Genomic DNA, 23,545 nt, shown 5'->3' with positions numbered 1-23,545 from the left:
TCCTGAATCAATTTTATAATATTTTCAATGTACCGCTTGGCAAATCATCCCCATATTTGCAAAGACCAGATGATGTGAATTATGCGTTGAATGGAGTACATTAGAAGTACTGAACTGAACTTGATTTGTTAGAGATTAATTCTAATATCTGCAATGGTTTAGCAACCATTGCAGACAACTCCTTTAAAACAGGTGAGTATGTAACATGATAATTAACAGATGCAACATTGGAAGAATCAAAGATGCTATCTTTAGTCACAATTATTAATCTACCCTAAAGCTCTCGTATGGTTTGATATTTTAGGACACTATATAAACCATAAGATCAGATAAATAATTAATCCACAAAATCCACGAAATGCATTATTCCAAAACATGTTCTTAATTAACTGGGAAATTGCACATAAATTATACATTACTGTGGCACAAATTACTGCCACAGTGGTTGCTATGGGGACAGCTTCCACACATATCTGTAGGTTGCACACACAGGCAGTGTGAATTGTAATTAGTCATAAACTGTATATACAGTATCATTATCATTATATGCAGTGTCTCTGAACAGCACCACTAACTATGTGACAGGTCGGAAGCTGTAGGGAGGGGTCCATTTAATGCTTTGATAAGCTGAGACAATTCAAGTAACAGTGGAAGGCCCTGAAGGTCTGAAGTCACTCGTTTATGGAAAAAAAAACAACATTTACAGATATCAATCAATCATTACCATCTTATATGTAATGTGTAAGTATATGAACACAATCTATGGCTTTCTTTCCAAAAAACATTTACTGAGGGTTGCCTTTAGATCCCTGGATACTGAGAAACACTTCAAAGGGATTAGGGCTACGCTGCGGCCTGGCAGCGCTGATACCCTGCACTCTAAAAGCACTTCAGCTCCATTGATAAAACAGCTGACAAAACCTGCAGCTGCTTCTGAGAAATGGAGACGATGAGACCCCCGGATCAAACACAAAACAACAGCATTTCCCCCCCAAATTAAATCCGTGAACCCCAGCAACACGTGAGCTGCACCCCGCTGTTAAGATGCCTGCAAAAATGAAGCGATGCGTCAACTCGCCTGTTCTCCTCACATATTTCTTGTCACTACTGTGAAACCTCGGAGGGGACGGAAACACTAAATAGGGAAGCGGTCATTTCTCTTGAGCTTAGGGAGAGAGGCTCAGTCTGGGACAAGCTGGGAGGTCAGAGCAAGATTTAACGAGTCAACACAAAATCATTTGTCAAACAAATGATGGGGGAGGAGGGAGGCGGAAAGAAACGAGGCAACTGAGGAGCTTTCATTCTGTATTTCTATATGGTGTACAAATACAGCTCACATCTGACACCGTGGTCACCTTAACCTGCCATTAGGTGGGGCGGTACACTGTGCAACCTATCTGCTGGACTCACTCCTGAACGGGTGTGGTCTGGGGCTCTGTCTCTGTCGCCGTGGCGTCATGCTCGGCCATTAGGAGACTGGAGTGGGCGGCAGGCTCGGAGTCCATGTCACTGAAGAGGGCTGCCATGTCAGGGATCTGTGAGAAGTAACTCTGCGCCAGCATGTGTTTGTGCTGGAGCCTCCGGACGAATGTCGATCCGTACGCCTGCAGAGGGAAGGGGGGGGGGGGGGGGGGGGGGGGGGGACTTAGACTTAGGCCCGGCTCAGGCCCATGACAGCGCTCATTAAAGCCCGGCTTTCGGCCCTCTTGTTCCATGCTTTTTTTGGGGTCAATATCATTACCCTGTACCTTCCGCATCAATTTGAACTGCAATTCCCTACACGCTGACATAATGGCTCTGCTCATATTCCACCTCAACAGTTTCAGTCCCAGATATTCCATCAGTTAGGAAGTGACTATAATGAGCACAGCCACATGCTGACTGGAGATGACAGGTTTCATAAAGTGGACTCTGCTTGAAAGCCTGGGCATCTTGCCTAGTTTTTTTTTTTTTCTTTCAAAATATCGCCATGTCAGCCTCCTTTTTGTGAAATTGAAGGGAAGGCATATCTTCTGTCATTTAAAAAAAGAAACAATAACAAAAACAAAAAAATGTAAGACTTAGACTGCCACCTTCTGGTACAAATAAACACTCATTCCTAAATCCATACATTTAAAGAATAGGATCTTATAACAGTAATCTAGGAAAGAGTTTTTGTTTCATGATAATCTGCAACATCATATTTACAATATTTAAGGAGGGTACTGAGGCACTAATCTGTTCAGCATTAGCAAGTGTGGGCATCTGTGGGTTTGCATGCCTGTTTCTGAGAGGATAAAGGCAGGTATCTGTATTATGGGGCACACTGCAGTACCTGATGGATATTTTCCACCTTGAGGTGGGCTTTGGCCTCATCCCTGGTGAGCAGGATGCAGTTCCAGGGGCTCCACTCCTGCAGCCTGTCCCAGCGCACCATCTCCAGGTCCTGCAGGTCGTCCCACGCGCTGAGGGCCGACTGTGCCCCCCACACGATGTCAACCAGGTACCGCAGGTCCTGCTCCTGATGCAGGAACACATCTCTTACAGTACGTACACACACACGCTCACGTACCCGTACCCACACACACACACACACACACACACACACGTACCCACACACGCACACACACACACAGGCACACGTACCCACACACGCACACATATCCACACACACAAACACACAAACTCATATACACACACACACACAGACACACACACACACACACACACGTACCCACACACGCACACATATCCACACACACACAAATAAACACACAAACTCATATACATACACGTACACACACACACACACACACACACAAACAGACACACACACACACGCACGCACACACAGACACACACACACACACACGCACACACATGTGCACACACGCACACATACCCACACACATACCCACACGTACACATATCCACACATACAGATACACACAAACACTCAAACTCATACACACACACATACCCACACACAGATACACACACCAACACTCACCACCATACACTCACACACGCACCCACGCACAGATACACACACACACATGCACGCACACAGGTGGCGTGTACATGTAATACCTGTAGGAGGTAAGTGATCTTGGCCTCCGGGTGGCGCTCTGCCTCTGTGTAGCGAAGGTGCTGGAGGATCTTCCTGTAGAGGGAGAGGTCCTCGCGGCGGCGCGCCTCGTTGTCCAGCTGTAGGCACTGACGGCAGCGGGCCACCTGGCTGGAGCTGACCGACAGGGAGAAGCCGGTGCACGGCAGGTACTTGTTGCAGCTCTTGCAGCGGTAGACTTTCTTCCTCTGCTGGGTGGAGTCCGGGGGAACCTGCTCATGGTGCGCGATGGAATGGAGCTCTTTTAGTCCGCACCACCTTAGGGAAATGCTTTCTGCGCTACATCCACAATTTACTACCCAGTCAAGTATTGAGGTGCGTCATTCATTCTCAAAATTCCAGATTACAGATGCAAAATATACTGACTGACTTCTCTTGACTAGACAAATCAAAAAGACACAATTAGGAATGCTGTGTTGCAGCAAGCACTGCTTCCTACACCAGACAGAGCCTCCGCCATATCTAATGACTGTACCACTCCCATGGAGAACCAACACACACCTTCAGCAGGCTGGACACCTCTGGGTTGAAGGCGGGGGTTTTGATGTACTGGAGGAAGAGGGTGGAGAGCCTCTTCCTCAACCCCTCCAGATTGGTTTTCTTGACTCCTCGAGCCAAAAGGTCCGTCTCCCTGTCGATCAGCTCCAAGATCTCTCGCGTCAGCTTGCAGTCGTGCTCCTGTGAGAAAGAGGAAGTCACCATCATCTCAGTAGGGTGAACTTGACACCTCCTATGGGGGTTGGGTGGGGCCGCCAACATGACTGCTTGTTTCAGGAGGAGGTAGGAGATGCATCTGATTGGTGTGTTTGAGGATGAACAGACTATGATGACATAGATGGGAAGAGGGTGAAGACTAGGGCTGTGGTAATGTAACACAGAACAATACTGCAATTTCCCTCAACATAAACATTGTCTGAATATCTCTCTGTACAAATCTTCAAAGAGAACTCTGCACATCAAAGCTCAACACAATACTGAATGTCATTATGTCTAATTAATCCGATGTACCACTTGAATTTTATTTCTCTGGCTATTGAACAAATTACCAAGCAAGTTCATCTACCACAACTCAACTTCTACAGGCAGAATGTCTGTTGTGACACTCCATGAATGTAACTTAATGTAATGTGTTGTAATACACATGTCGTGGGGGACATGCTGATGCACTACTGTGGTGGAGACATCACCTTGACAGTGGTTTTGAGGGCCAGAAGCACGCCCTGCCTCTCGTCCTGGCTCTGACCCTGCATGTTGACGCTGGCATAGAGGTCTCGCAGGTCCTTGGCTCTGATGGTGCTCACTGTGTCCATCTCGATCATCTTCCCGTCACTCGCTCGCCATTTCTTAGGGGCAGCGCACTGAAATGATTCAAATGGAAGGTAAACTTTGAGGCGCAGATTTCATGGGCTCTCAAAAAATGCACCTGTACAAATGGTAGGACAAGGGAGAGTGGAGTCATGGGGTGGGGGGATTGTGGGAGGATAGTTGCTGTGACTCCTTGAGAAATTTTATCTGGCAATTTGGGGGTGGAATACATCGCTCCTAAAGGGGGACTGTCGCTTGCAACAGCCACATTAGTATACATATGTAACATTGCACAAACAAGGTCCAAGACCTGAAGAGTAGAGAAGTTCTGCCACTGCTGTTTCTCCCATGGTGACCCTGTCTGAGAAGTGCTGGTGCTGGTGTAGGCTTGCTCTGAGATGCAATCCAGTGGGACATGCCTCACCTTGTCCAGGAGGGTTTGAACAGCCTTCTCCTGGCTTCTCTCTGCTGCCACGAGGCGATGCTGGCCGATGGAGGCGATGTGCTGGGCCTCCTCGTTCAGCAGGGTGTACAGGGCACACTTGCGCTCCGCCCCCGAGAGTGTGGCATTGATGCGGTCCGCCTCCTCCCTCCTCCACTCTAACGACAGGGACATGGAGAGGTCAAGTCTTAAACATGCACATACAGGCATGCAATTACACGCAAATGCACTGCCCAAAACACTCACTCTCTAGGGCACTGTAGAGCAGAGAGAAGTCCTCCTTTGTCTCTGGGTTCATCCTCCTCTGCAAGTCCGCCTGTTTCTGCTCCTCCCTCTCCCTCTTCTTCCTCGCCTCCTCCTTTTCCAGCCACTGCAGCCGTCGCTCCTTCTCACACCTCAGCTCGTTCATCCTGCGCTTGGCCTGCCAGCGCCTGACGTACACCTGGAGCACTACCACCTGAGACCCGCAGAAACACCGCTATCGACAGTGTGCCCACGCGCACACACACACACTTTCATGCACAGAAGAATAGCCTATCACCTGTGTCTCACTAATAGACACAGATGATAGCTATCATCTGTGTCTCACTTATAGACACTCATGCACACACACAAAGTTGTTACTTGTGGAACACACACCCACACATACAGAAATACAGCTATCACCGCACAGCATGTCACTCACACGTGCGTACATACACACACACACACACACACACACACACACACACACACACACACGCACACGCAGAGAGATTCGGTCAGTCGACTCAGCCTCAAAGTTGTCAAATAGAAGCATTTTTCCAAAGTTTCTCGTATGTGAACGTACTGCCTTCAGTTTCTTTGCGAGACATTCATCTGCGGTGACATACTGCCCGGGAGATATCAGCTTGTCTTCCATGTTAGACATGTAGCAGCCAATGCTGGTCATCTGTGTGGCTGTGGTGCTGGTGCACTGCTGGGCCTGGCTCTTAGTCTCCACTGTCTGCAGGGTACAAACACAAAGACTTTTTCATTCTAAAAAATTAGTACAAACCCAACCCAAGCCAATAAAACATAAAAAATTAAACTAAATCCATATGAAAAGTCAAAGACACCCCACCTCCCTAATTAGGCAATGGCACAGTAAGGGAATTTAGATTCCTCCCCCTTCACTGTTGTGTGGGTTACCACTCATAAAAGGCATAACATGGCTGCTGTGAATCGATGAGATGGGGGCTACAAATTGGTAGGGGTTGAGGTGAGTCACCACCCCTGAAGTGCAAAGCACTTTGAGATCAAAGAAAGTGTAGTGGTAAGGAGCAGGGCTCTTAACCAAAAAGGTTGCTGGTTTGATTCCCCGCTGGGGCACTGCTGCTGCTGCAAAATAATGATTGTTGTCATTATTTTTATCAATGCTCTGGACCCTGCAGCCTTAAGGCAGCGATGCAAGCCAGCACATCAGAGTTACTCCCAGTCCTTTCAAAAACGCAGTGATTTCAGGTACATTACCTGAGTGTCCCGACGAAAGGTTTCCACCCCTTTGTCAGCTGGCCTCTTAGGCAGTGTCTGTACAGCACTGTGGTGAAACTCAGTCCCTGTGACCTTATGACGGTATCCTCCCAAAAAGGCCTTCTTCTGTGTGGCCCTCTCTATCTCCACCACAACATCCTGATATGTATCCCCATCTGCATAGAGAGAGGGTTATATCTCAGTGAGGACATCTACAAGAACTGAAGCAGCACTGCTCATGCTGACAGTGACTACAGTGCTTTGTGCTCCTTTTTGCCCCCTAGTGGTAAGAAATCATTTCTGCAGGATCCCCTCAGCCAGTCAGCGAGGCACCCTAACATTATGATGCCCAGTTCTTTCAGTTACAGCAAAGACACTCATCAAATAAAGCACCTGAGATTTAAATACATTTAATTAAATAGCGACAGAAAGAATTGTTTAACTGAGGAATACATTGCTATCTATCTAAACAAATGCACACAACTTGGAAGGGATGTTGCTGTTGTTAACCTTTCCTCAGGGCAAACAGATCTGTCCTTTGGTGGGAATTTTTGTTTTCTTTGACTTATGTCTACATCCAAATGCACAAAAAGAGTTCCTTGAACACTTGCAGTAATTGATTCTACTAATTCAACTGCCATCCAGTGTGGTGGAATCTAGTACTGTGAAGTTGTGTGCGGAATGTTCAACATGTGACCTCACAGTACTACGATCACAGATGTTCCATATGGACTATATCTTCAGCTTGGTCTCTGCCATTGTTAAAGCTGTAAGGCTAATGTCACATCGAGCAACTTGCACATACTTAAAGCTGCACAGTCTAGCTGAATGTGGTGTCCTTACACATAACTTCACTGTTACATGAAACTAATTTACAAGCAATTGAAATGAATGATTTCAATTGTACACAATGTCAAATCACATTTTCCACATTTAATGTAATTTAATTTGACATTATTTCCATCAATTCTATACTTGTTACATGATATTAGTTTTCTAAATAACGTCTATTCTTCACTGATTGCAATATTAGGCTCCTTCCATTTTCACTAACAAAATAAAGTACGTAAAAAGTCAGATTTAACTAACAAACTAGCTACCCAAAACCCAAAACTAGCTAGACCTCCTTTCCAAAACTTGGTCAGATACAGTAAAAAAATTAGCAAAAAACTACTTGGACAAATCTTAATAAAACTCAATTAGCACAATTTCTTTCTCCTCCATTTTCATCAATTGAACATGAATAAAAATACTTAACTTGGAATGAAAGTTACTGTATTCAAAATGTAGTTATTTTGAGTGGAATATCAGTGCGTCTTCAATGACACATGAACAATGTGTGTGTGTTAATTGGCTGTTGCATGACACTAGGTAATAGTTGGAGGGGGGGTGGGGGGGAGCTGTAGTGCAATCAAGCTATAACTTCGCTTTCTATGACATCAATAAGAATTTTCTGATTTTGCTGGCTTGTTGTGAACATTCTTGGTGGGGTGTAGTCTAAGAAAATCCATATCTTGCGCAGCAATGCAACTTGCACCAAATGCTCATATTACCAACCTGAGCCTCAAAAACAAGGAAGTAGAAATGACAGAAGGAAAGACCTCAATGTCTGTATGTAACATTGAATATCTGTGACACCCCCACCAAATCATGAAAATAACGTAAACCTGTATGAACCTGTCTGGACCCTGATGGTGATGACATCTGGCATGTTGTACTCTGTCTGGAGTTTGACTGGTCGGATGGGATGGTTCTCAGGATCTATGGAGGACATCTCCAGCTGGATGGTGCCATGTGGCTGAACGCCCAAACTTATGAGAGTGTCCGAGTCCGTAACAGCGTTGCCTGTCAGGTAAAGCAAAATGCCTTGTCAGTGCTACAGCTTCAGGACAAAGTTGAACCACCAGCTGCATCAAAATCACTCCTTTACCATGCATGCACATGTAGGCTAGTACTGTGGTGCTATCAATACGCCACACACTACATCACATCAACAATTAAAAACATCAAACCTTTACAAAAATCATTTAATATTTAATCAATGGGTAAAACATCTATCATTTAATAAAATACATTGTTTTACTGTGCATTTTAGAAGCTGAATTGTGAGTTGAAAGAGACTCTAGAGGACTTCCTCAGGAGCTGCACAGAGGTAAGTTATAGGAGAGGAAAGCTAAGATTTCAACAGAAGCTTAGAGGTCCTGCAGATGAAAGGGAGTTTGGAGAAAAATGCAGGAGTTGTGGTACAGCTGAAATCTGAGAAGCTGACGCATCCTTTAGGAACTATCATCATCAGGAATTTTGCATGTTTTTTTTTCCTTTCAAATGCTGCTGCGGTTGTATATTATTATTTCTTTTTTCTGTGATGCCCATAAGACCGGAAACTGTGGTTACTGGGGATGTGGGAGTTAGGGATTTTGAACTTGAAGTGGTTTTGAAGTGCCACAACATTTTTTTCTGGTATGAATAGCTGAAAAATGCATACATTTTTAATAATTATCAATAATAATAATAATTTAATGTCTGTATTTGGACACTTCCACAAAAGAGGGTGGCACCTTTCTTAAACACTTTGAACTTCCTGATATAATGTTTTAAAAAACCTACCATCAAGTGACACCTGTATGATGTCCGGTGGTATTTTCAGCTTGTCTGCAAAGTGATTCTTCAGTTCCTGAGCAGTGAGGCCAATGGCAAAAGCCACAGTCATCATGTGTCCCCCAGGTAGGAGCATCTTCACTTAAAACAGTGAAAACATCAATTCACCTTTGTCTTACAGCATTACTTGGCTATGTGCACTGACAGTGAGAATTAGTCTATGTGACCTATCAAACTATAGCCTTAACTACTTCCATCAATCTACTAGGGTCTTCACTTAGAAATCAGTAAACACTTTTGGGATCCAACAACTGATGTGCGCTCCCATTTTGGATTTTCAAGTAAGCTGAAAACAATTTGAATCTCATAATTTGTGCCGCTACTACAATGGTAATTTGAAAAAAAGTTCACATGCTATCCGTCAATATACTGTCTGCCACCAACTGGGCTGTCATGATAGCAGCTAAACATGTAACTGTCGATACTGATTTCTCACCTGTGGCTGTGGAGTTACCCACATCTGCGGAGAATGTGGTTTCCGTCTGCCCCAACACGTCTTCCGGATGACGCAGATCCACCTGAGCCTCTGTCTGGCCCTGGGAAGGGTCCAAAGTTTCGCTGCTCTCATCGACTTCAGACTGGTCCTCTGGGACCTCAACAAGACAGTCCTGTTCCTCTGCTTTGTCGTCCGGTGTAGCTTCTAATTCCGATTGGGTTACTACACTTTGCGTCTGCGGTGCCTCTTCCAAGTTTTCGACATGGTCACCTCTCTCAAGAGTTACCGTTATGACTTCTGGTACGCTTTGTTTTTCCTCTCGGAGATTGGGGATTTCACTGCGTTGTTCGGACATGTCCTCTATGATTAAAATCAGAGGCGGACTAACAAGACAGCGGACTAAATACGTTTATGAACCAGAATCAGGGAACTGTGGTGTAGCCTAGTTAACTAGGTAGCAAGCGAACAGCATGCGTTGTAACGAACTAGTTTTTCAACAATATTAGTTTCATAAACCACACAAATTTCGAAATGTTCATATCATTCAGGAAACAAATTACACTGTGGCTTTCTGTTGATATTATGCTTACATCTAGTAGCCCGTCCACACATACACTCACAGCCCCCAGTACTCTTGACCCAAGTGTTTCTCCGCTGCCATGGTAACGGTCACATGGGAGGACTCGACCCATGGGTCCCATTATACCCAATGCGTTGCATTTCTACTCGCATTGTGCGCATAGTCCTGTGATTGGGTAAACACCATACCCGACATGTTTCTACAGTCCAAGTCCAAGCGCGGATTACTGCCAACTAAAATGCCATAAATCCACTTGTTGCGTGAAATACATTTATTTTTTGCAAGGAATGGTGGCAGTTTATTTGAATATAGTGAATTATACATTTTGCACGATGTTTGCGGGAATAATGTAGTTGACTCTTTTGTGAATAAAAAGCAAGTAGGAAACTACAACCAGAAAATAGTCAAGAATATTAATATAAATTATATGCAAATATTGTCACAGAATCTGAATGGAATAATTCAGATATGACTTTAAAATGAATACGAAATATATTCTTATTGTTGAAATATTTACACACAAATAAAACAAATATTTGACATTTGAATTTGAACTGAATAAATTCAAAAATAGATATGAACATTAATGGCTGGTGGTGTAGAAATATTTTAGATTCTGAATACTTTAAACAGGGCATTTCCACTGGTTGGCAGCTGGTGGCTCGGTCAAAGGTTCCCGTAATTTCCACCATGGCATATTCCTGGATAGAGCTTGCTTGCTCTCTGCCTGGAGGGGGAAGCCACACATTCACTTGGATTAAATATTATTTGTTTATGTCCTTGGCAGACACTCTTATTCAGGGCGTGGGTGACTCAGACACAGTTCACACATTGTTCATTTTCATCCATGTCCACATCTTGGCAGTTACAGAGGCAATTCAGATTGAGTACCTTGCTCAAAGGTCACAACCTGAGAATCTAACCTGCAACCTCCTGGTTACATTCTCATACCCTAAACCATGATGACACATTGACAATAATGTCACACAGATAGAGCTTAGCATCAGTCCTGTGTGTTTTCAATGCTGTTGAGTTACTGTACCTGTGACATGACCTCTGTTTGTCTGTGGTTGTTTCTCCAGCCTTTGCACATCAGGTTACTGTTGAAGCACAAAGATCCACAATGTAGGACATGTTCCCAACTGAAGCCATTTCATGAAACGGATCAAAACCACATCTGTGAAAGAAGCCATAGGTGATTATCATTTCTAGCACTTCCTTACACTTGTGGCAGGACTTTGTCAAACATCCCCAACAACACAATTAACTCACACAAATTGCAAAAAAGGGACAAAATTAAGAGCTGTTAACACTAAATTTGTGTCAGTACATTGTGACAGCTAAAACTATTTAGTTTTACCCAGTATTAGGCTGTAAGGAAGGAATCCTCCACTAAAAGTTAGTTTTGTAAATTTCAATTTATTTATGAGTACAGGGTAGACTTACCTGCATGTATAGGTCTTACCGATTTGACAAGGTCAAATCTTTCATTGATCGAGTGTTCAGTGTACTTCCTGTAGGCTGCATCCTAGACTTTCTTTCCTAGATATTTGTGTAGAAAACCCCAAGGTATTTAAAAGGAACAGAAATTCTATAGTAAGCACAGCTTTCAAAATGAATGCAATCTAAAATAAACTCATCAAAGTGGTTGAAATGCAAGGTTGAATCATCCTGTCTAACTTTAAAATCAAACTAGGAGGTAGGTGAGTTTGTAAAAGTGTCAGTCCAAGAATCACTGACACCAAGTGAATCTTTTCATATATAAATAAATACATAAATAAAACAGTCAAGCTCAGAAAAGCCAAATGGCTATTTATGTCAAATTAAATGTTATCAGTGGTTATGCCACCAAACAACCTAGGAGTGAGAGTGAAACACAACTAAGACCCTCACAGAGCTGTCAGTTGGACAACATGAGTTACTACATTTCAGAGCGCCTGAATGGTATCACCTCTCATATCTGAAGCCTATAACAAAACAGGAGTTTCCCTAAAGAGTGCCCTCAGACAGAGCACAAGGACAACGGTAAAGAATGCAGGTGATGTATTAAAGTATAAAGTATTAGATGCCTATCCATCTCCTAATTTTGGTCTAATTTGTCAGTTAAGTGAAAAAAGACTGAGTGTTCTTCACCCTATATTATAAGTTTCACTGGGAACTAGAACACAATGAATGTTAGTGCTATTATTTGCTTCAGACATATCAGTTAGAACAATATGTCAGTGTAATGGCATGACCAGCATTCTCAGTTTGGCTGCAATGAAAGCCAAGCCTAAATATAAAAACACTCCTCCTGCCCGGTCGTATGACACCTCTGACTTTGTGTGTATGGACGCATGCTTCACAGGTGAGAATTCAACTCTCAAATGTATAATACGTGAATTTAAACGAAAAAAAAAATGCTCAACTTAATTGAAGACTTTTCTTAAGCTTTGGTGCAAATGTCTGTTTCCAGCAAAAAATGTAAGATGTCGTTGCTTGGCATGAGGAAGTCAGACTGGAGTCGTTTTGCCAGAATGTGTTTTACAGCTGCTGTGTAATTTTACTTTTTACTAGACTGTGGATTTTGATCCCTGCCAGATGAAGAATGAATATGGTGTCAGTGTGTGTGTGTGTTTGTGTGTGTGTGTGTGTGCGTGTGTGCACGCGTGTGTGTGCGTGTGTGTGCGTGCGTGTGTGTGTGTGTGTGCCAAAGGAGTACTTATTTCTGGAATTTTTGCAGATCTTAAAAACTACTACATTGAATTACTTACAACAACATTAATAATAATAAAATAATAATAATATGAATATATTGAATATTGCATTTGTTACACTTTTTCAATAAGGTATGAATGTCACAGAAGAAATTGATGAGGATGTGCTCACTGACTATGTTATTCAACTGAGCATTCAAGAGTCTTATCAAGATCGATTTGTATCTATTGAAAGGTATGTTCAACTGCTGCTATAAATGTATTACTGTAGCATAGGTTGATATCCATGATATTATATAATGTACAGACTATTAAATTTGGCATTTATATGCATTTATTTATGGCTAAAATGTTGTGTGATATGTTAGCTGTCCATTTCCACGGATTATTTTTTAGTATTTTATGTTTTTCTTTGTTTGCTTTTGTTTATCAAGGTTTTTTTTTTTTAATGAAATGTTTATTCATTGCTCTGTGTTCACTTTGGGGGATAAGTTTTGAAATTGCCAGCGATGAAAATCTGAAGATCTTGGCTGCCGTTGAACAAGGTATGGTCTGCGCTTTTTGTTTACCATCCAGAGAACTGGCTGATCCTTCCCATGTTGTGCGTAATCCCCCTTATCCGTTCACTTCCAGGTGACATATTCACCCTGCAGGAGCTGTCAGAGCTCACATCGGCCTTCAGCGAGGTGGACAGTAAGGGATGGCTGCCTCTTCACAGAGCTGCGGTCCAGCCCCTGGTGCAGGTGCTGGAGATTGTGATGTACGGTGAGTTTATGACACTCAACTCCCTGCATGCTGGAGTGCGGTATAGCATAATTTGCAATTTGCACAGTCTAGAAGTGGAGCAGCGGTTTGCGAGCTTCAACACTCCTGAAGAGCTGCAGCGTGTGTTACTCAGCAAGTCAGTGTTGTTAGGAGACAGTTCTGTGGAACGGCACGGTGTTTGATCCAGACACAAGCGATGTGTATTAGAATACAAACGCCGGAGACAAGCGATGTGCATTAGAATACAAAGTGATGCCGCTACATCTGACCGGAACCAAAAGGCGCCTCTTGAAGATAACAGTCTGTGGAACACAAGGTTCCCTTTGACCATATGGACTTCACTTCACATCGGAATAAAACACATTTTGGTATTTGGGACATTTACAAACAGTGTGTTAGCAACACTGCATCTTAACACCATGCCCATTGCACCAGTGGTTTAGGGCATCCCGGTAATCTCAACAAAAGTGAAATTCACTTGACTGATGTAGTAAGCTCGCCCTTACAGCATCGCATGAGCTGACCCTGGAGGAGAAGACGATGGAGGGGGAGACGGCGCTGACTCTGGCAGCTCAGGCGGGTCTGGTGGAAAATGTGAAGGCGCTCCTGGACAAGGGGGCGTCTCCCCACAACACCAACGACAAGAACGAGTCTCCTCTACTGCTCGGTAACAACCTTTCTGTACATATCAGGGTCATCTTTACAGAAATTCACTTAGCAAACTGTGCATGCTTACAGTACATGGCTCTGTGATCTCATGTCATCTCCCAGATATGTTTTCTATTTTGTACAGCAGTGAGAATGGGGTTATATGCAATGGCATCCATTCTCATTATAAGCGGGGCTCTTGTGGGGCAAATATGTCTGAAGAAGTGGACCGCCATGCATGAGGCTGCCAAAGTGGGCTGCAGTGACATCATGATGCTGTTGCTAAGGAATGGGGCACGTGTCACAGAGAGGGATCGTCATGGTGCGACTCCATTGGGCATTGCAGCAGAATATGCCCATGCAGATGTGCTGGAGATTCTTATTCATAATGGTAAAGAAAGGTGTTTTGAGCAGTATTTTATGAAACTAATAAATAGCCGCAGTTTATAATCTGACAGTGAGTACGAGTTTTTCTGTCCCCCACCAGAGGGCGATGTAAATGCACAGGCATACAATGGGGAGAGCGTACTGATGGATGCAGCTGGTTCAGGGAATCCTGACTGTATTAATCTACTCTTGCAACATGGAGCTAGTCCCAACCTGGCAAGCCTGACTGGACACCTCCCCATCCACCGCGCAGCATATGAGGGACACTATCTGTGAGTGGAATTACCAAGGCCATTTACATTTACATTTCCATAATTTAGCATAACATCCGCAGAGTATATTGATTCAGTGTTTCAGGCCTGACAGTGAGGCTGACCATCTCCATAATTCTGTACACACACTGAAAACACATTGAAAATGTAACAATTTCTATAATGGCAATACTCAATAATGTTATAATTATAATTGCTTCCAGTTATAATGCTACTTTCTATTACTTTCTTCTTTTCTGAAAAGGTATATTGAATAAAAGTCTGAATTAATGAGAACGTATTCATTTTTACCTGTAAGTCTTGAAGACATGTTTAATTTACATATTTGACTGAAGAATCGAAATGAATCGAAATTCATTTCCATTTTATCTTAAGGGCTTTGAAAATCCTTATACCAGTTACTTCCAAAAAGGCCATCCGGCTCTCTGGTGAAAGTCCTGTTCATTCTGCAGCAGAGGGTGGTCACTCCCAGTGCTTGGAGCTTCTCATAGAGAATGGCTTTGATGTCAATGTTGTATTGGAGAAACATATCTCAGAGAACTATGGCGACATGCGGAAGAGCCCTTTGTATTTTGCTGTTTCTAATGGAGACGTCACCTGCACCGAGATGCTGCTGAACGCGGGAGCGAAGCCTGAGTTGGACCCGCTGCGCTGCCTCCTAGTGGCCGTTCGGGCAGCGCATTATGAGGTTGTGAAGCTGCTGCTGGCCAAACAGGCGGATGTGAACTGCTACTTCACGGTGGTCAGTGACACGGTGTTCCCCACCGCGCTGCAGTACTGTCTGAGGGACGAGATGATGATGAGACTTCTGCTCAACAATGGCTATGATGCGGAGAGGTGCTTCTGCTGTCGCCATGACAACCGATTCAGTACCCTGTGCCCCTGGAATGATCTCAATAACCAGCTCTGTGAGGTGTCCAGCCAAGGAGAGAAAATGCCTGTGAGTGTAGATCTCTAATGCAGTTTTTTTGCAGAGTCAACTGTGTACCACTTTTCATTACTGTGAAAGTGAGTCAGTCTTCTTGTGGTAGCACTGCATCCCAGTTTAAACTGATCTGAAACTGAAGTAATACATAGGGAACCCCATGCTGGTGAAATGTAAAATCCAAGGAATCTAAACCTTGACTAGAACACCAAATATTGGATACATACAATGTATATTGAAAACAATATAATGTATGAAATGCTTATTGTTTTATATTTTATATATTGCTTTCATGTTTACCTTGCTGAATTGAGCTACATCTGTGTTGCAGACAACAGAATATGTGTGCTACTGTATGCCATCTTTTGTTGGGTGAGATGAGTCACGTCTGCATTGTGTCTTTGTCCAGTTCTGTGACTTCATCAGCTTGTCCTGCCTGGTGCACTTGTCAGGGAGTGTGGTGCGGATTCTGCTGGACTACGTCAGTCACGTTCCTATCTGCTCCAAACTAAAACTCATTCTGGAGAAGCAGAGAGAGTGGCCAGAGATCTGCGACATACTGGGTGAGTTTCTGCCCCTTTGCTGCGCTGCGCCGCTGTGAGATGTGCTGTAAATAATATTAAAACTCTCTGTTTGGTTTTTATTAACCTTTGACCCAGGTAACCCACGGACACTGAAGCACCTGTGCAGACTGGTGATCCGGAGACAGATGACCCCAAAGAGACTGTGTGACCCTGACATCATGGACTCCGCCCCTTTCCCTCCCATGGTCAAGAGCTACCTGGTGTACAAAGAGTATGATCTTTATGGCAGAAGTATTGGCCTTTAAAAGAGTGTATATACTGCACATTGTGTGTTATATCAAGTACTGTTATAGCTTTTATATGCTTGTTGTCTTCAGGTATACACTGCAGCTTCTCATTTCACCAAGCATTACACTGTCCACGGAAAGTAGTAGGATCCAGTTAATTGTGTCATCTACAGTATGTTTGGAGGTCAACCATGACATACTCCTGTTTCTGAGTAGTATAAACTGGTGTCATGTATTTCAGCGGTCTTGGAATGTGACATCTCTATTTGTTGCCATTTTCTCATCAATGCATGAATACATGCTCCCTCAGTATGGATTCTTATGAACATTTTTACACAAATTTACATTTTCAAAACTGTGACATCTACATTTTTTAAAACCAAGCCTGCTTTGTGCAAAAATAAATATGCATGTTTAAATACAGTATGTATGTTGTATAGTTACAAGTTGTATTGTTGCTTACATTTTGGGTCCATCATGTCAGAATCCATGCAGTACATTTCATGCTGTTATTTTAAATGCCACATTGCTCATTAACTTGGTCTGATTGTTGGTTTCCCACATTTGGAGAAGGTACTTACATTATGAATCGGGCACATGTAACATTTTCAATATGTGACAGAACATTAAGCCTGATGATTTAAGGGGGCATTCATGATTATCATTCATGAAACAGTTGCTATGGCTGTTATAAATGGCTGCAAATGATAGTACACATGAGACAGCATAACTCTTCGGGGAATGGTTTGAACTGCATTCCGTGACTGCAGCGAAAGCAGGTTGAGCCTAAATATAACACTGAAGGCCTGTTCAGTGTAGCATAAACATTAAGGCTCGACAAAGCTAGATCTGTGATTGGACTGTGACCGGACACATTTCACAGGTGAGGACTAAAACTGTGCTCTTTGTGTTCATGAAAATAGATTTTAAAAACATAGCTTGACCTATTAATGATTGATTCTTCATAGCCTCTGACATTATGATCAAGGTTTAGAGTTTCTAGTAACACCAGAGAGGCTAGAGTTTCCTGTATGTGCAATTTACAGTGCATGATGTTTGGGCACTCCACCATTTAACTCAACTGCACGAACTTGAGTTAGACATGAAAGTTGATTGCTATTTCTTTTTTGATTTTCTATAAAGTAATGGATGCCATTGATGAGTTGGATGAAGATCAACTTATTGACTATGCAATTCAAATGAGTATTCAGGAGTCTTGCAAGCATACATTTTTAACAGCAATGGAAAGGTAGGGGAAAATACTGTATTGCTAATTCCAAATGCACTTTCAGTTTTGGCAAAATGAAATCAGTTTTTGCTTAATTTCCCTTTTGTTTATTATCAGTTATATCTTTTAATTTTATAAATAGATTTTTAATATTTTATATGTTTACATTTCTTTCTTTCCTATGTTGAAAAGTTTGGAGACAGCCAGTGATGAAAATCTAAAGATCCTGGCTGCAATTGAGCAAGGTTCTGTGCATTTTTGTCTTTTTAAATAATTTTGGCTATGAAACACGCCATAGCAATGTGTCATCATTTTGTGTTTTTGGTCAACATGTACAGGAAAAACTGCTCAGATCAAGCTGTTACTTAATCGACGCATGGTTTCGGAAGTTTTTTAAACGCAGAAATTCCAGATTCACCATCAATAAAAGGAAACAGCGTGACCTGCTTTTGCAAATTGTGATTTATTGTCCATTCTGGTACATGACCAACCTTCAGGGGACACAGTCAGGCTCCAGGAGCTGTCAGAGTTCACATCGGCCTTCAGCGAGGTGGACAGTAAGGGATGGCTGCCTCTTCACAGAGCTGCGGTCCAGCCCCTGGTGCAGGTGCTAGAGACTGTGATGTACGGTGAGTCTGTCACACTCAATCTTCCACATATTGGAACACAGTGTATCACAAGCAGTCACAATTAAGGCGGTCTACAGTTCTGAGAAGTTGCCAGAATACCCAAGGATACATCCTTTGTCATCCTCTACACCTTTCCCCCTTTGACACGCACACACACTTCTTATTAATGGGCTCAGCAATGGGGAGTCTCAACTTTTTGCACTTTGAAAGTGGAACAGGATCAATAAAATTGTTGGGGTGTGTAGAATGACAAAGGGTAAGCTGGTCTTAGATCTGATTTCAAGGTGAGAAAGTACAAATATGAGTGAGCTCCATGCATGTAAACAGCATGTTGCAAGTCATTCAATACAAGGAATAGAATGGCAAATTCAAACACTATTTTAGAAACAGTATTTTGTTCAGAATTTATAAATGTGTTCTCTTCTGTTAATGGATGTCAGAAACACAGAATCCACTGCAAGTAATCTTGCTAGCAATATGCATTATTATCCTTGCTGTTAGAGGGCCAAAGTGTTTTCCTTGCAGCATATGATGTGCCACAGGAGATAATAATTAAATATACACAGTTTCCAGGCTTAATAGGTAGCCAGCTGCTAATACTAATGATAGGTAATCAATGGTGCGCTAGAGCTAACTGCCTATTTAATGATAATTTGCTTGCCAGTTGGCTTGGTATCTAGGCAGCATGCTAAAACGATAAAGGTGTATTCAGTGTCATAACAAAGAAGAAGCAGGCAGTGTCTTCCAAAAGCTATAGCTATCAAATAACATAAATTATTCTGGGAACTAACTAACTAACTAAATTGGTGGTTTATTAGCATGCATGATACAGTCGTTATATCATACTCAACTGCTGTGTTTGCCTCATATTTAGAGCAAGTTGTGATCACATTATGTGGTATTGAACGTAAAGAAAAAGACAACATAGAAATACCGAAGCCCATACTAAGTGTAATTTATCAGCCTCATACAAGCTGACCTTGGAGGAGAAGACGACAGAGGGCGATACAGCGCTGACTCTAGCCATTCAGGCGGGCCTGGTGGACAACATGAGGGCACTGCTGAGCAACTGGGCATCTCCAAACAACCCCAACAGCAAGAACGAATCTCCCCTCCTGCTCGGTAATGTTTACATACTACAGAGCAGGGAAAGTCAAGCTCAATTACCGATGACAGTTGTGAGAAACTGCAATCACATTATTTATGCATACCTATGGAAGAGGACAGGTTCATGGATTGTATACCGGAACACATTCTTGACCTTCTGGAATGAATTGTAATGAGTGAAATAGGTACTGTCATGAATACACATGATTGATCCAATCAAACGTCTTCCATTCTTGCCATAGCATTGAGAATGGACTCATATAACATGTTTCATTCTTCCTGTAGCAGTGAGAATGTGAGCATATGACATGTGTTCTATTCTTACTATGGGTGTGAAGAATGGAATCATATGACACATGTTCCATTCTTCCTGTAGCAGTGAGAATGGGATGAAATGATGTTTTCTATTTTTCCTGTACTGTGAAGAAAGGAATCATATGCCATGTGTGTCATTCTTCCTGTAGCAGTGAGAATGGGATCGTATGAAATGGTGGCCAACCTCATCATGCACGGAGCCGTTGTGGAGCAGAACTGTCTGAAGAAGTGGACCGCCGTGCACGAGGCGGCCAAGGTGGGCTGCAGTGACATCATGATGCTGTTGCTAAGGAACGGGGGCAGCGTCACGGAGAGGGATCAACACGGTGTGACTCCGCTGGGAATCGCTGCCGAATATGCCCATGCAGATGTTCTTGAGATTCTCATCAACTACGGTAAACTTCACACTTTTACCCAAAGGTAACTGCTGCGCTCCAAACATAGACAAGACATGTGTCAGTTTCTCAGTCTCTGTTTAGGTGGGGATGTGAATGCGCAGGCCCCTAACGGCGACAGCGTGTTGTACGATGCTGCTGGTTCAGGAAACCCTGACTGCATCGATCTTCTACTGGAACACGGAGCCAATCCCAATGTGGCCAGTCTGTGGTCACACCTTCCCATCCACCGGGCAGCCTACGAGGGCCACCTGCTGTGAGTGCACTCGTCACCCTCTGTCACACAACATACTTGGCTAACCTCTCTGACCCGGTGTCACAAGCATAGCAACAAGAACCAGGGGGGTCAAAACAGCTAGATAATCTAGCTATATAAAACAACAAGCTAACTCATAAAGCAGCTGGTCTGCTATGAAGCCACCTCAAGGTGATAAATTTCACAAAACACATGTTGTTCATTAGCTAGTTGCAGTCACACATTTGTAAAGGTAAATTATCCACACTATTTCCATTCTCAAAAGTATATATGACAGCACTAATATGAAATTAAGCTATGATAATAACAAGTTCTTCATCTTTGAAATGTAGCCAGCTAACAAGAGAATAATATGGTTTAACATAAAACAGTGAGATATTGTAGTATATTATGAATGTTCACACAGCAGGTGTCATGTCCCTTATTACTTTCATGAAAGAAATATATATAGTTAGACATACATTTGCCACCTTTTAGGGAGCAATATCTTATAAGTATAGCCTTCTCTTTCTGTTCATGTTGTGGTTTGTGCAACACAAAACACAAAGTACAACAACTTTTTCTTTGGTAGTTCAAAAAATGACACTATTAACTCCATTTTAATTAACAGTACTGCAAAGGAAGCTTTCACCTTTTGGAGGTGTTGCTCATGAACAATGAACAGATGTTAAGAGAGGTTACGAAACCTCCCTCAATATAAAAACCTACCAAGACATCAAGCCTCTGTATGAAATCCAGTGTTCTGAAGTAAAACCAAGCCAAATTACATATACCTCAATCCACATTAAGAATCTCAGTTCTTGCTCATGCTTTGTGTAAATGGTGAACAATAATAGACAATCATACTTCAGCAGTAGTTTGAACAATTGGCAAAATCAGACCATTAAGTAAACAGACACCTGATTCAAGTCCTCTGTATTTCAGGGCACTGAGAATGTTGATTCCAATCACTACCAAAAGGGCCATTCGACTCTGTGGCCAAAGTCCTGTTCACTCTGCAGCAGATGGTGGTCACCCCCAATGCTTGGAGCTTCTCATAGAGAATGGCTTTGATGTCAACTCTATGCTAGAGAAACACATTTCAGAGAACTATGGCGACATGCGGAAGAGCGCCTTGTATTTTGCTGTCTCTAATGGGGACGCCACCTGCACCGAGATGCTGCTGAACGCGGGAGCGAAGCCTGAGTTGGACCCGCTGCGCTGCCTCCTAGTGGCCATACGGGCAGGGCGCTATGAGATTGTGAAGCTGCTGCTGGCCAAACAGGCGGATGTGAACTGCTACTTCACGGTGGTCAGTGACACGGTGTTCCCCACCGCGCTGCAGTACTGTCTGAGGGACGAGATGATGATGAGACTTCTGCTCAACAACGGCTATGATGCAGAGAGGTGCTTCTGCTGTCGCCATGACAACCGATTCAGTACCCTGTGCCCCTGGAATGATCTCAATAACCAGCTCTGTGAGGTATCCAGCCAAGGAGAGAAAATACCTGTGAGTTTTGTTCTTTGCTCTTTGTACAACGCCTTGTACATTGATATGACATCCATTTTAGTGATGCTGTTAACTCGAATCCATTCACATAACATCTGGATAATGCCCATTGCTTGTTTTCTCTGTGTGTAAGTTGTCCGGCCTTGTGACATCATAGGTTTTCTCAGTAGAATTAATTAAATCAACATAAAGAGTCCTGACAACCCTGACAATGACATTTTTATGTTGTTGCGCATGAACCCAGACAGAAAGGAGCTGTGTACATTTTCATGAATATGTGCACTGCTACAGTGTCTTTTGTCGGGTGAGATGAGTCACGTCTGCATTGTGTCTTTGTCCAGTTCTGTGACTTCATCAGCTTGTCGTACCTGGTGCACTTGTCAGGGAGTGTGGTGAGGATTCTGCTGGACTACGTCAGTCACGTACCCATCTGCTCCAAACTAAAACTCATTCTGGAGAAGCAGAGAGAGTGGCCAGAGATCTGCGACATACTGGGTGAGTTTCTGCCCCTTTGCTGAGCTGCACTGCAGCATAGACATTCTGTAGATATGGTGTAAATCATAGTAAAACCCTCTATGTGGGTCCAGGGAACCCGCGGACACTGAAGCACCTATGCAGACTGGTGATCCGGAGACAGATGACCCCAAAGAGACTGTGTGACCCTGACATCATGGACTCCGCCCCTTTCCCTCCCATGGTCAAGAGCTACCTGGTGTACAAAGAGTATAACCTGTACCACCTGTAAACATGTAAAAGTGTCCCTTTCTTCCTCCTCATCTTCCTGATTCTTCTTCTTGAAGAAGCTGCTTCTCCTGTAGAGGGATGTTTTCCTCACCTAAAGACAATCAAATGATTAATTTGTTTGCATCCCCAGATGCAGACTCATTTTGAATCAGAATCAGTTCAGTTCCCATGACTACAGACCGAAGCAAACTGAATCTAATCAGACCTGATTGTGTTGGTAATCTGAATTTAACTGAACAACATTTTGTATATTTTTACCCGTTTACTGTGTACTTCTTGTTTTCTTATAGTCACCTAGCATTTTTGCTGAATAATCCATATGCCACATTATAATGGTGTGATTTTACATTTTGCTGGACAGTTACATGGGGCATGTATTCCTACATGTTACAGATTGTCTGACTTTTATTTGCACTCATCTTCTTACCTGTTCCTGATCACATACCTGCAAATGGAGTTACACTTTCCACATTTGCAATATTTTTGCAGGCTTAAACTCATGTACATTTCTTTAAAATGAGCCTGTACCATAAATGTCTTAAATGCCTTAAATAAAGACAAAATGTAAGATCATTATGTGCTGGGTATTTCTCCCATTTACAAGATTAACATTCTACATTAGCATTTCTGTTGGCTACTCCCTTAGTTTAAATGTCTTTTTATTTCACATGTGATTTCGTATCGTGACAATGCAGTGTGACAAATGGAACCCAGGATTTATTTCACTACTTGTAGTTAAAAAGACCAGCAAACGTTACTTTTAACACTGGCTGGAAATGATACGCATTAGGCACATGCAGGAAAGCATGACACCTGAGAGTAATGCTTTGACATTCACACTCAGTCAGTCAGCAGCGAAA

The 23,545-nt window shown here is 42.9% G+C and overlaps 3 protein-coding genes across 3 annotated transcripts; 2 read left to right on the top strand and 1 right to left on the bottom strand.

The window, feature by feature from the left end:
• Positions 1 to 1,380: 1,380 nt before the first annotated feature.
• Positions 1,381 to 9,793, bottom strand: iqub (IQ motif and ubiquitin domain containing). The gene is made up of 12 exons (XM_036518465.1): positions 9,439 to 9,793; positions 8,952 to 9,083; positions 8,022 to 8,189; positions 6,345 to 6,520; positions 5,683 to 5,838; positions 5,100 to 5,310; positions 4,836 to 5,011; positions 4,294 to 4,464; positions 3,608 to 3,784; positions 3,070 to 3,318; positions 2,315 to 2,500; positions 1,381 to 1,604 (listed from the first exon to the last, which is right to left on the bottom strand). Exons 1-12 carry the CDS (start codon positions 9,791 to 9,793, stop codon positions 1,407 to 1,409), a joined length of 2,355 nt encoding a protein of 784 aa, XP_036374358.1. The 3' UTR covers positions 1,381 to 1,406.
• A 2,557-nt stretch (positions 9,794 to 12,350) lies between these two features.
• LOC118770698 (ankyrin repeat and SOCS box protein 15-like) lies at positions 12,351 to 16,540 on the top strand. Its single transcript, XM_036518464.1, has 10 exons — positions 12,351 to 12,365; positions 12,847 to 12,949; positions 13,222 to 13,259; positions 13,348 to 13,479; positions 13,988 to 14,146; positions 14,273 to 14,518; positions 14,615 to 14,786; positions 15,162 to 15,726; positions 16,121 to 16,274; positions 16,371 to 16,540. The coding sequence occupies exons 2-10, from the start codon at positions 12,849 to 12,851 to the stop codon at positions 16,538 to 16,540; spliced, it is 1,737 nt and encodes a 578-aa protein (XP_036374357.1). The 5' UTR covers positions 12,351 to 12,365; positions 12,847 to 12,848.
• Positions 16,541 to 17,327: 787 nt separating this feature from the next.
• On the top strand, positions 17,328 to 23,116 carry LOC118770436 (ankyrin repeat and SOCS box protein 15-like). Its single transcript, XM_036518093.1, has 10 exons — positions 17,328 to 17,405; positions 17,666 to 17,771; positions 17,943 to 17,995; positions 18,248 to 18,379; positions 19,343 to 19,501; positions 19,951 to 20,196; positions 20,281 to 20,452; positions 21,377 to 21,941; positions 22,283 to 22,436; positions 22,529 to 23,116. Exons 2-10 carry the CDS (start codon positions 17,668 to 17,670, stop codon positions 22,684 to 22,686), a joined length of 1,743 nt encoding a protein of 580 aa, XP_036373986.1. The 5' UTR covers positions 17,328 to 17,405; positions 17,666 to 17,667; the 3' UTR covers positions 22,687 to 23,116.
• The last annotated feature ends 429 nt before the right edge of the window (positions 23,117 to 23,545 follow it).

The sequence above is a fragment of the Megalops cyprinoides genome, chromosome 23 (assembly GCF_013368585.1).
Source record: "Megalops cyprinoides isolate fMegCyp1 chromosome 23, fMegCyp1.pri, whole genome shotgun sequence".
NCBI classification, from domain to species: Eukaryota; Metazoa; Chordata; class Actinopteri; order Elopiformes; family Megalopidae; genus Megalops; species Megalops cyprinoides.
This window is presented reverse-complemented; position numbering and strand designations above follow the sequence as displayed.

What these genes read in the sequence shown, in the direction of transcription:
- LOC118770436 (XM_036518093.1), top strand. Translation starts at nt 17,668, where the DNA reads ATGGATGCCATTGATGAGTTGGATGAAGATCAACTTATTGACTATGCA. An exon ending in TTTTTAACAGCAATGGAAAG is followed by an intron (nt 17,772 to 17,942) that starts GTAGGGGAAAAT and finishes TATGTTGAAAAG; the next exon opens with TTTGGAGACAGCCAGTGATG. An exon ending in GCCTACGAGGGCCACCTGCT is followed by an intron (nt 20,453 to 21,376) that starts GTGAGTGCACTC and finishes TCTGTATTTCAG; the next exon opens with GGCACTGAGAATGTTGATTC.
- iqub (XM_036518465.1), bottom strand. Translation starts at nt 9,793, where the DNA reads ATGTCCGAACAACGCAGTGAAATCCCCAATCTCCGAGAGGAAAAACAA. An exon ending in CCTTTCGTCGGGACACTCAG is followed by an intron (nt 5,839 to 6,344) that starts GTAATGTACCTG and finishes TGTACCCTGCAG; the next exon opens with ACAGTGGAGACTAAGAGCCA. An exon ending in AGGTGGAAAATATCCATCAG is followed by an intron (nt 1,605 to 2,314) that starts GTACTGCAGTGT and finishes TTCCCTCTGCAG; the next exon opens with GCGTACGGATCGACATTCGT.
- LOC118770698 (XM_036518464.1), top strand. Translation starts at nt 12,849, where the DNA reads ATGAATGTCACAGAAGAAATTGATGAGGATGTGCTCACTGACTATGTT. An exon ending in CGAGTCTCCTCTACTGCTCG is followed by an intron (nt 14,147 to 14,272) that starts GTAACAACCTTT and finishes TATTTTGTACAG; the next exon opens with CAGTGAGAATGGGGTTATAT. An exon ending in GGAGATTCTTATTCATAATG is followed by an intron (nt 14,519 to 14,614) that starts GTAAAGAAAGGT and finishes GTCCCCCACCAG; the next exon opens with AGGGCGATGTAAATGCACAG.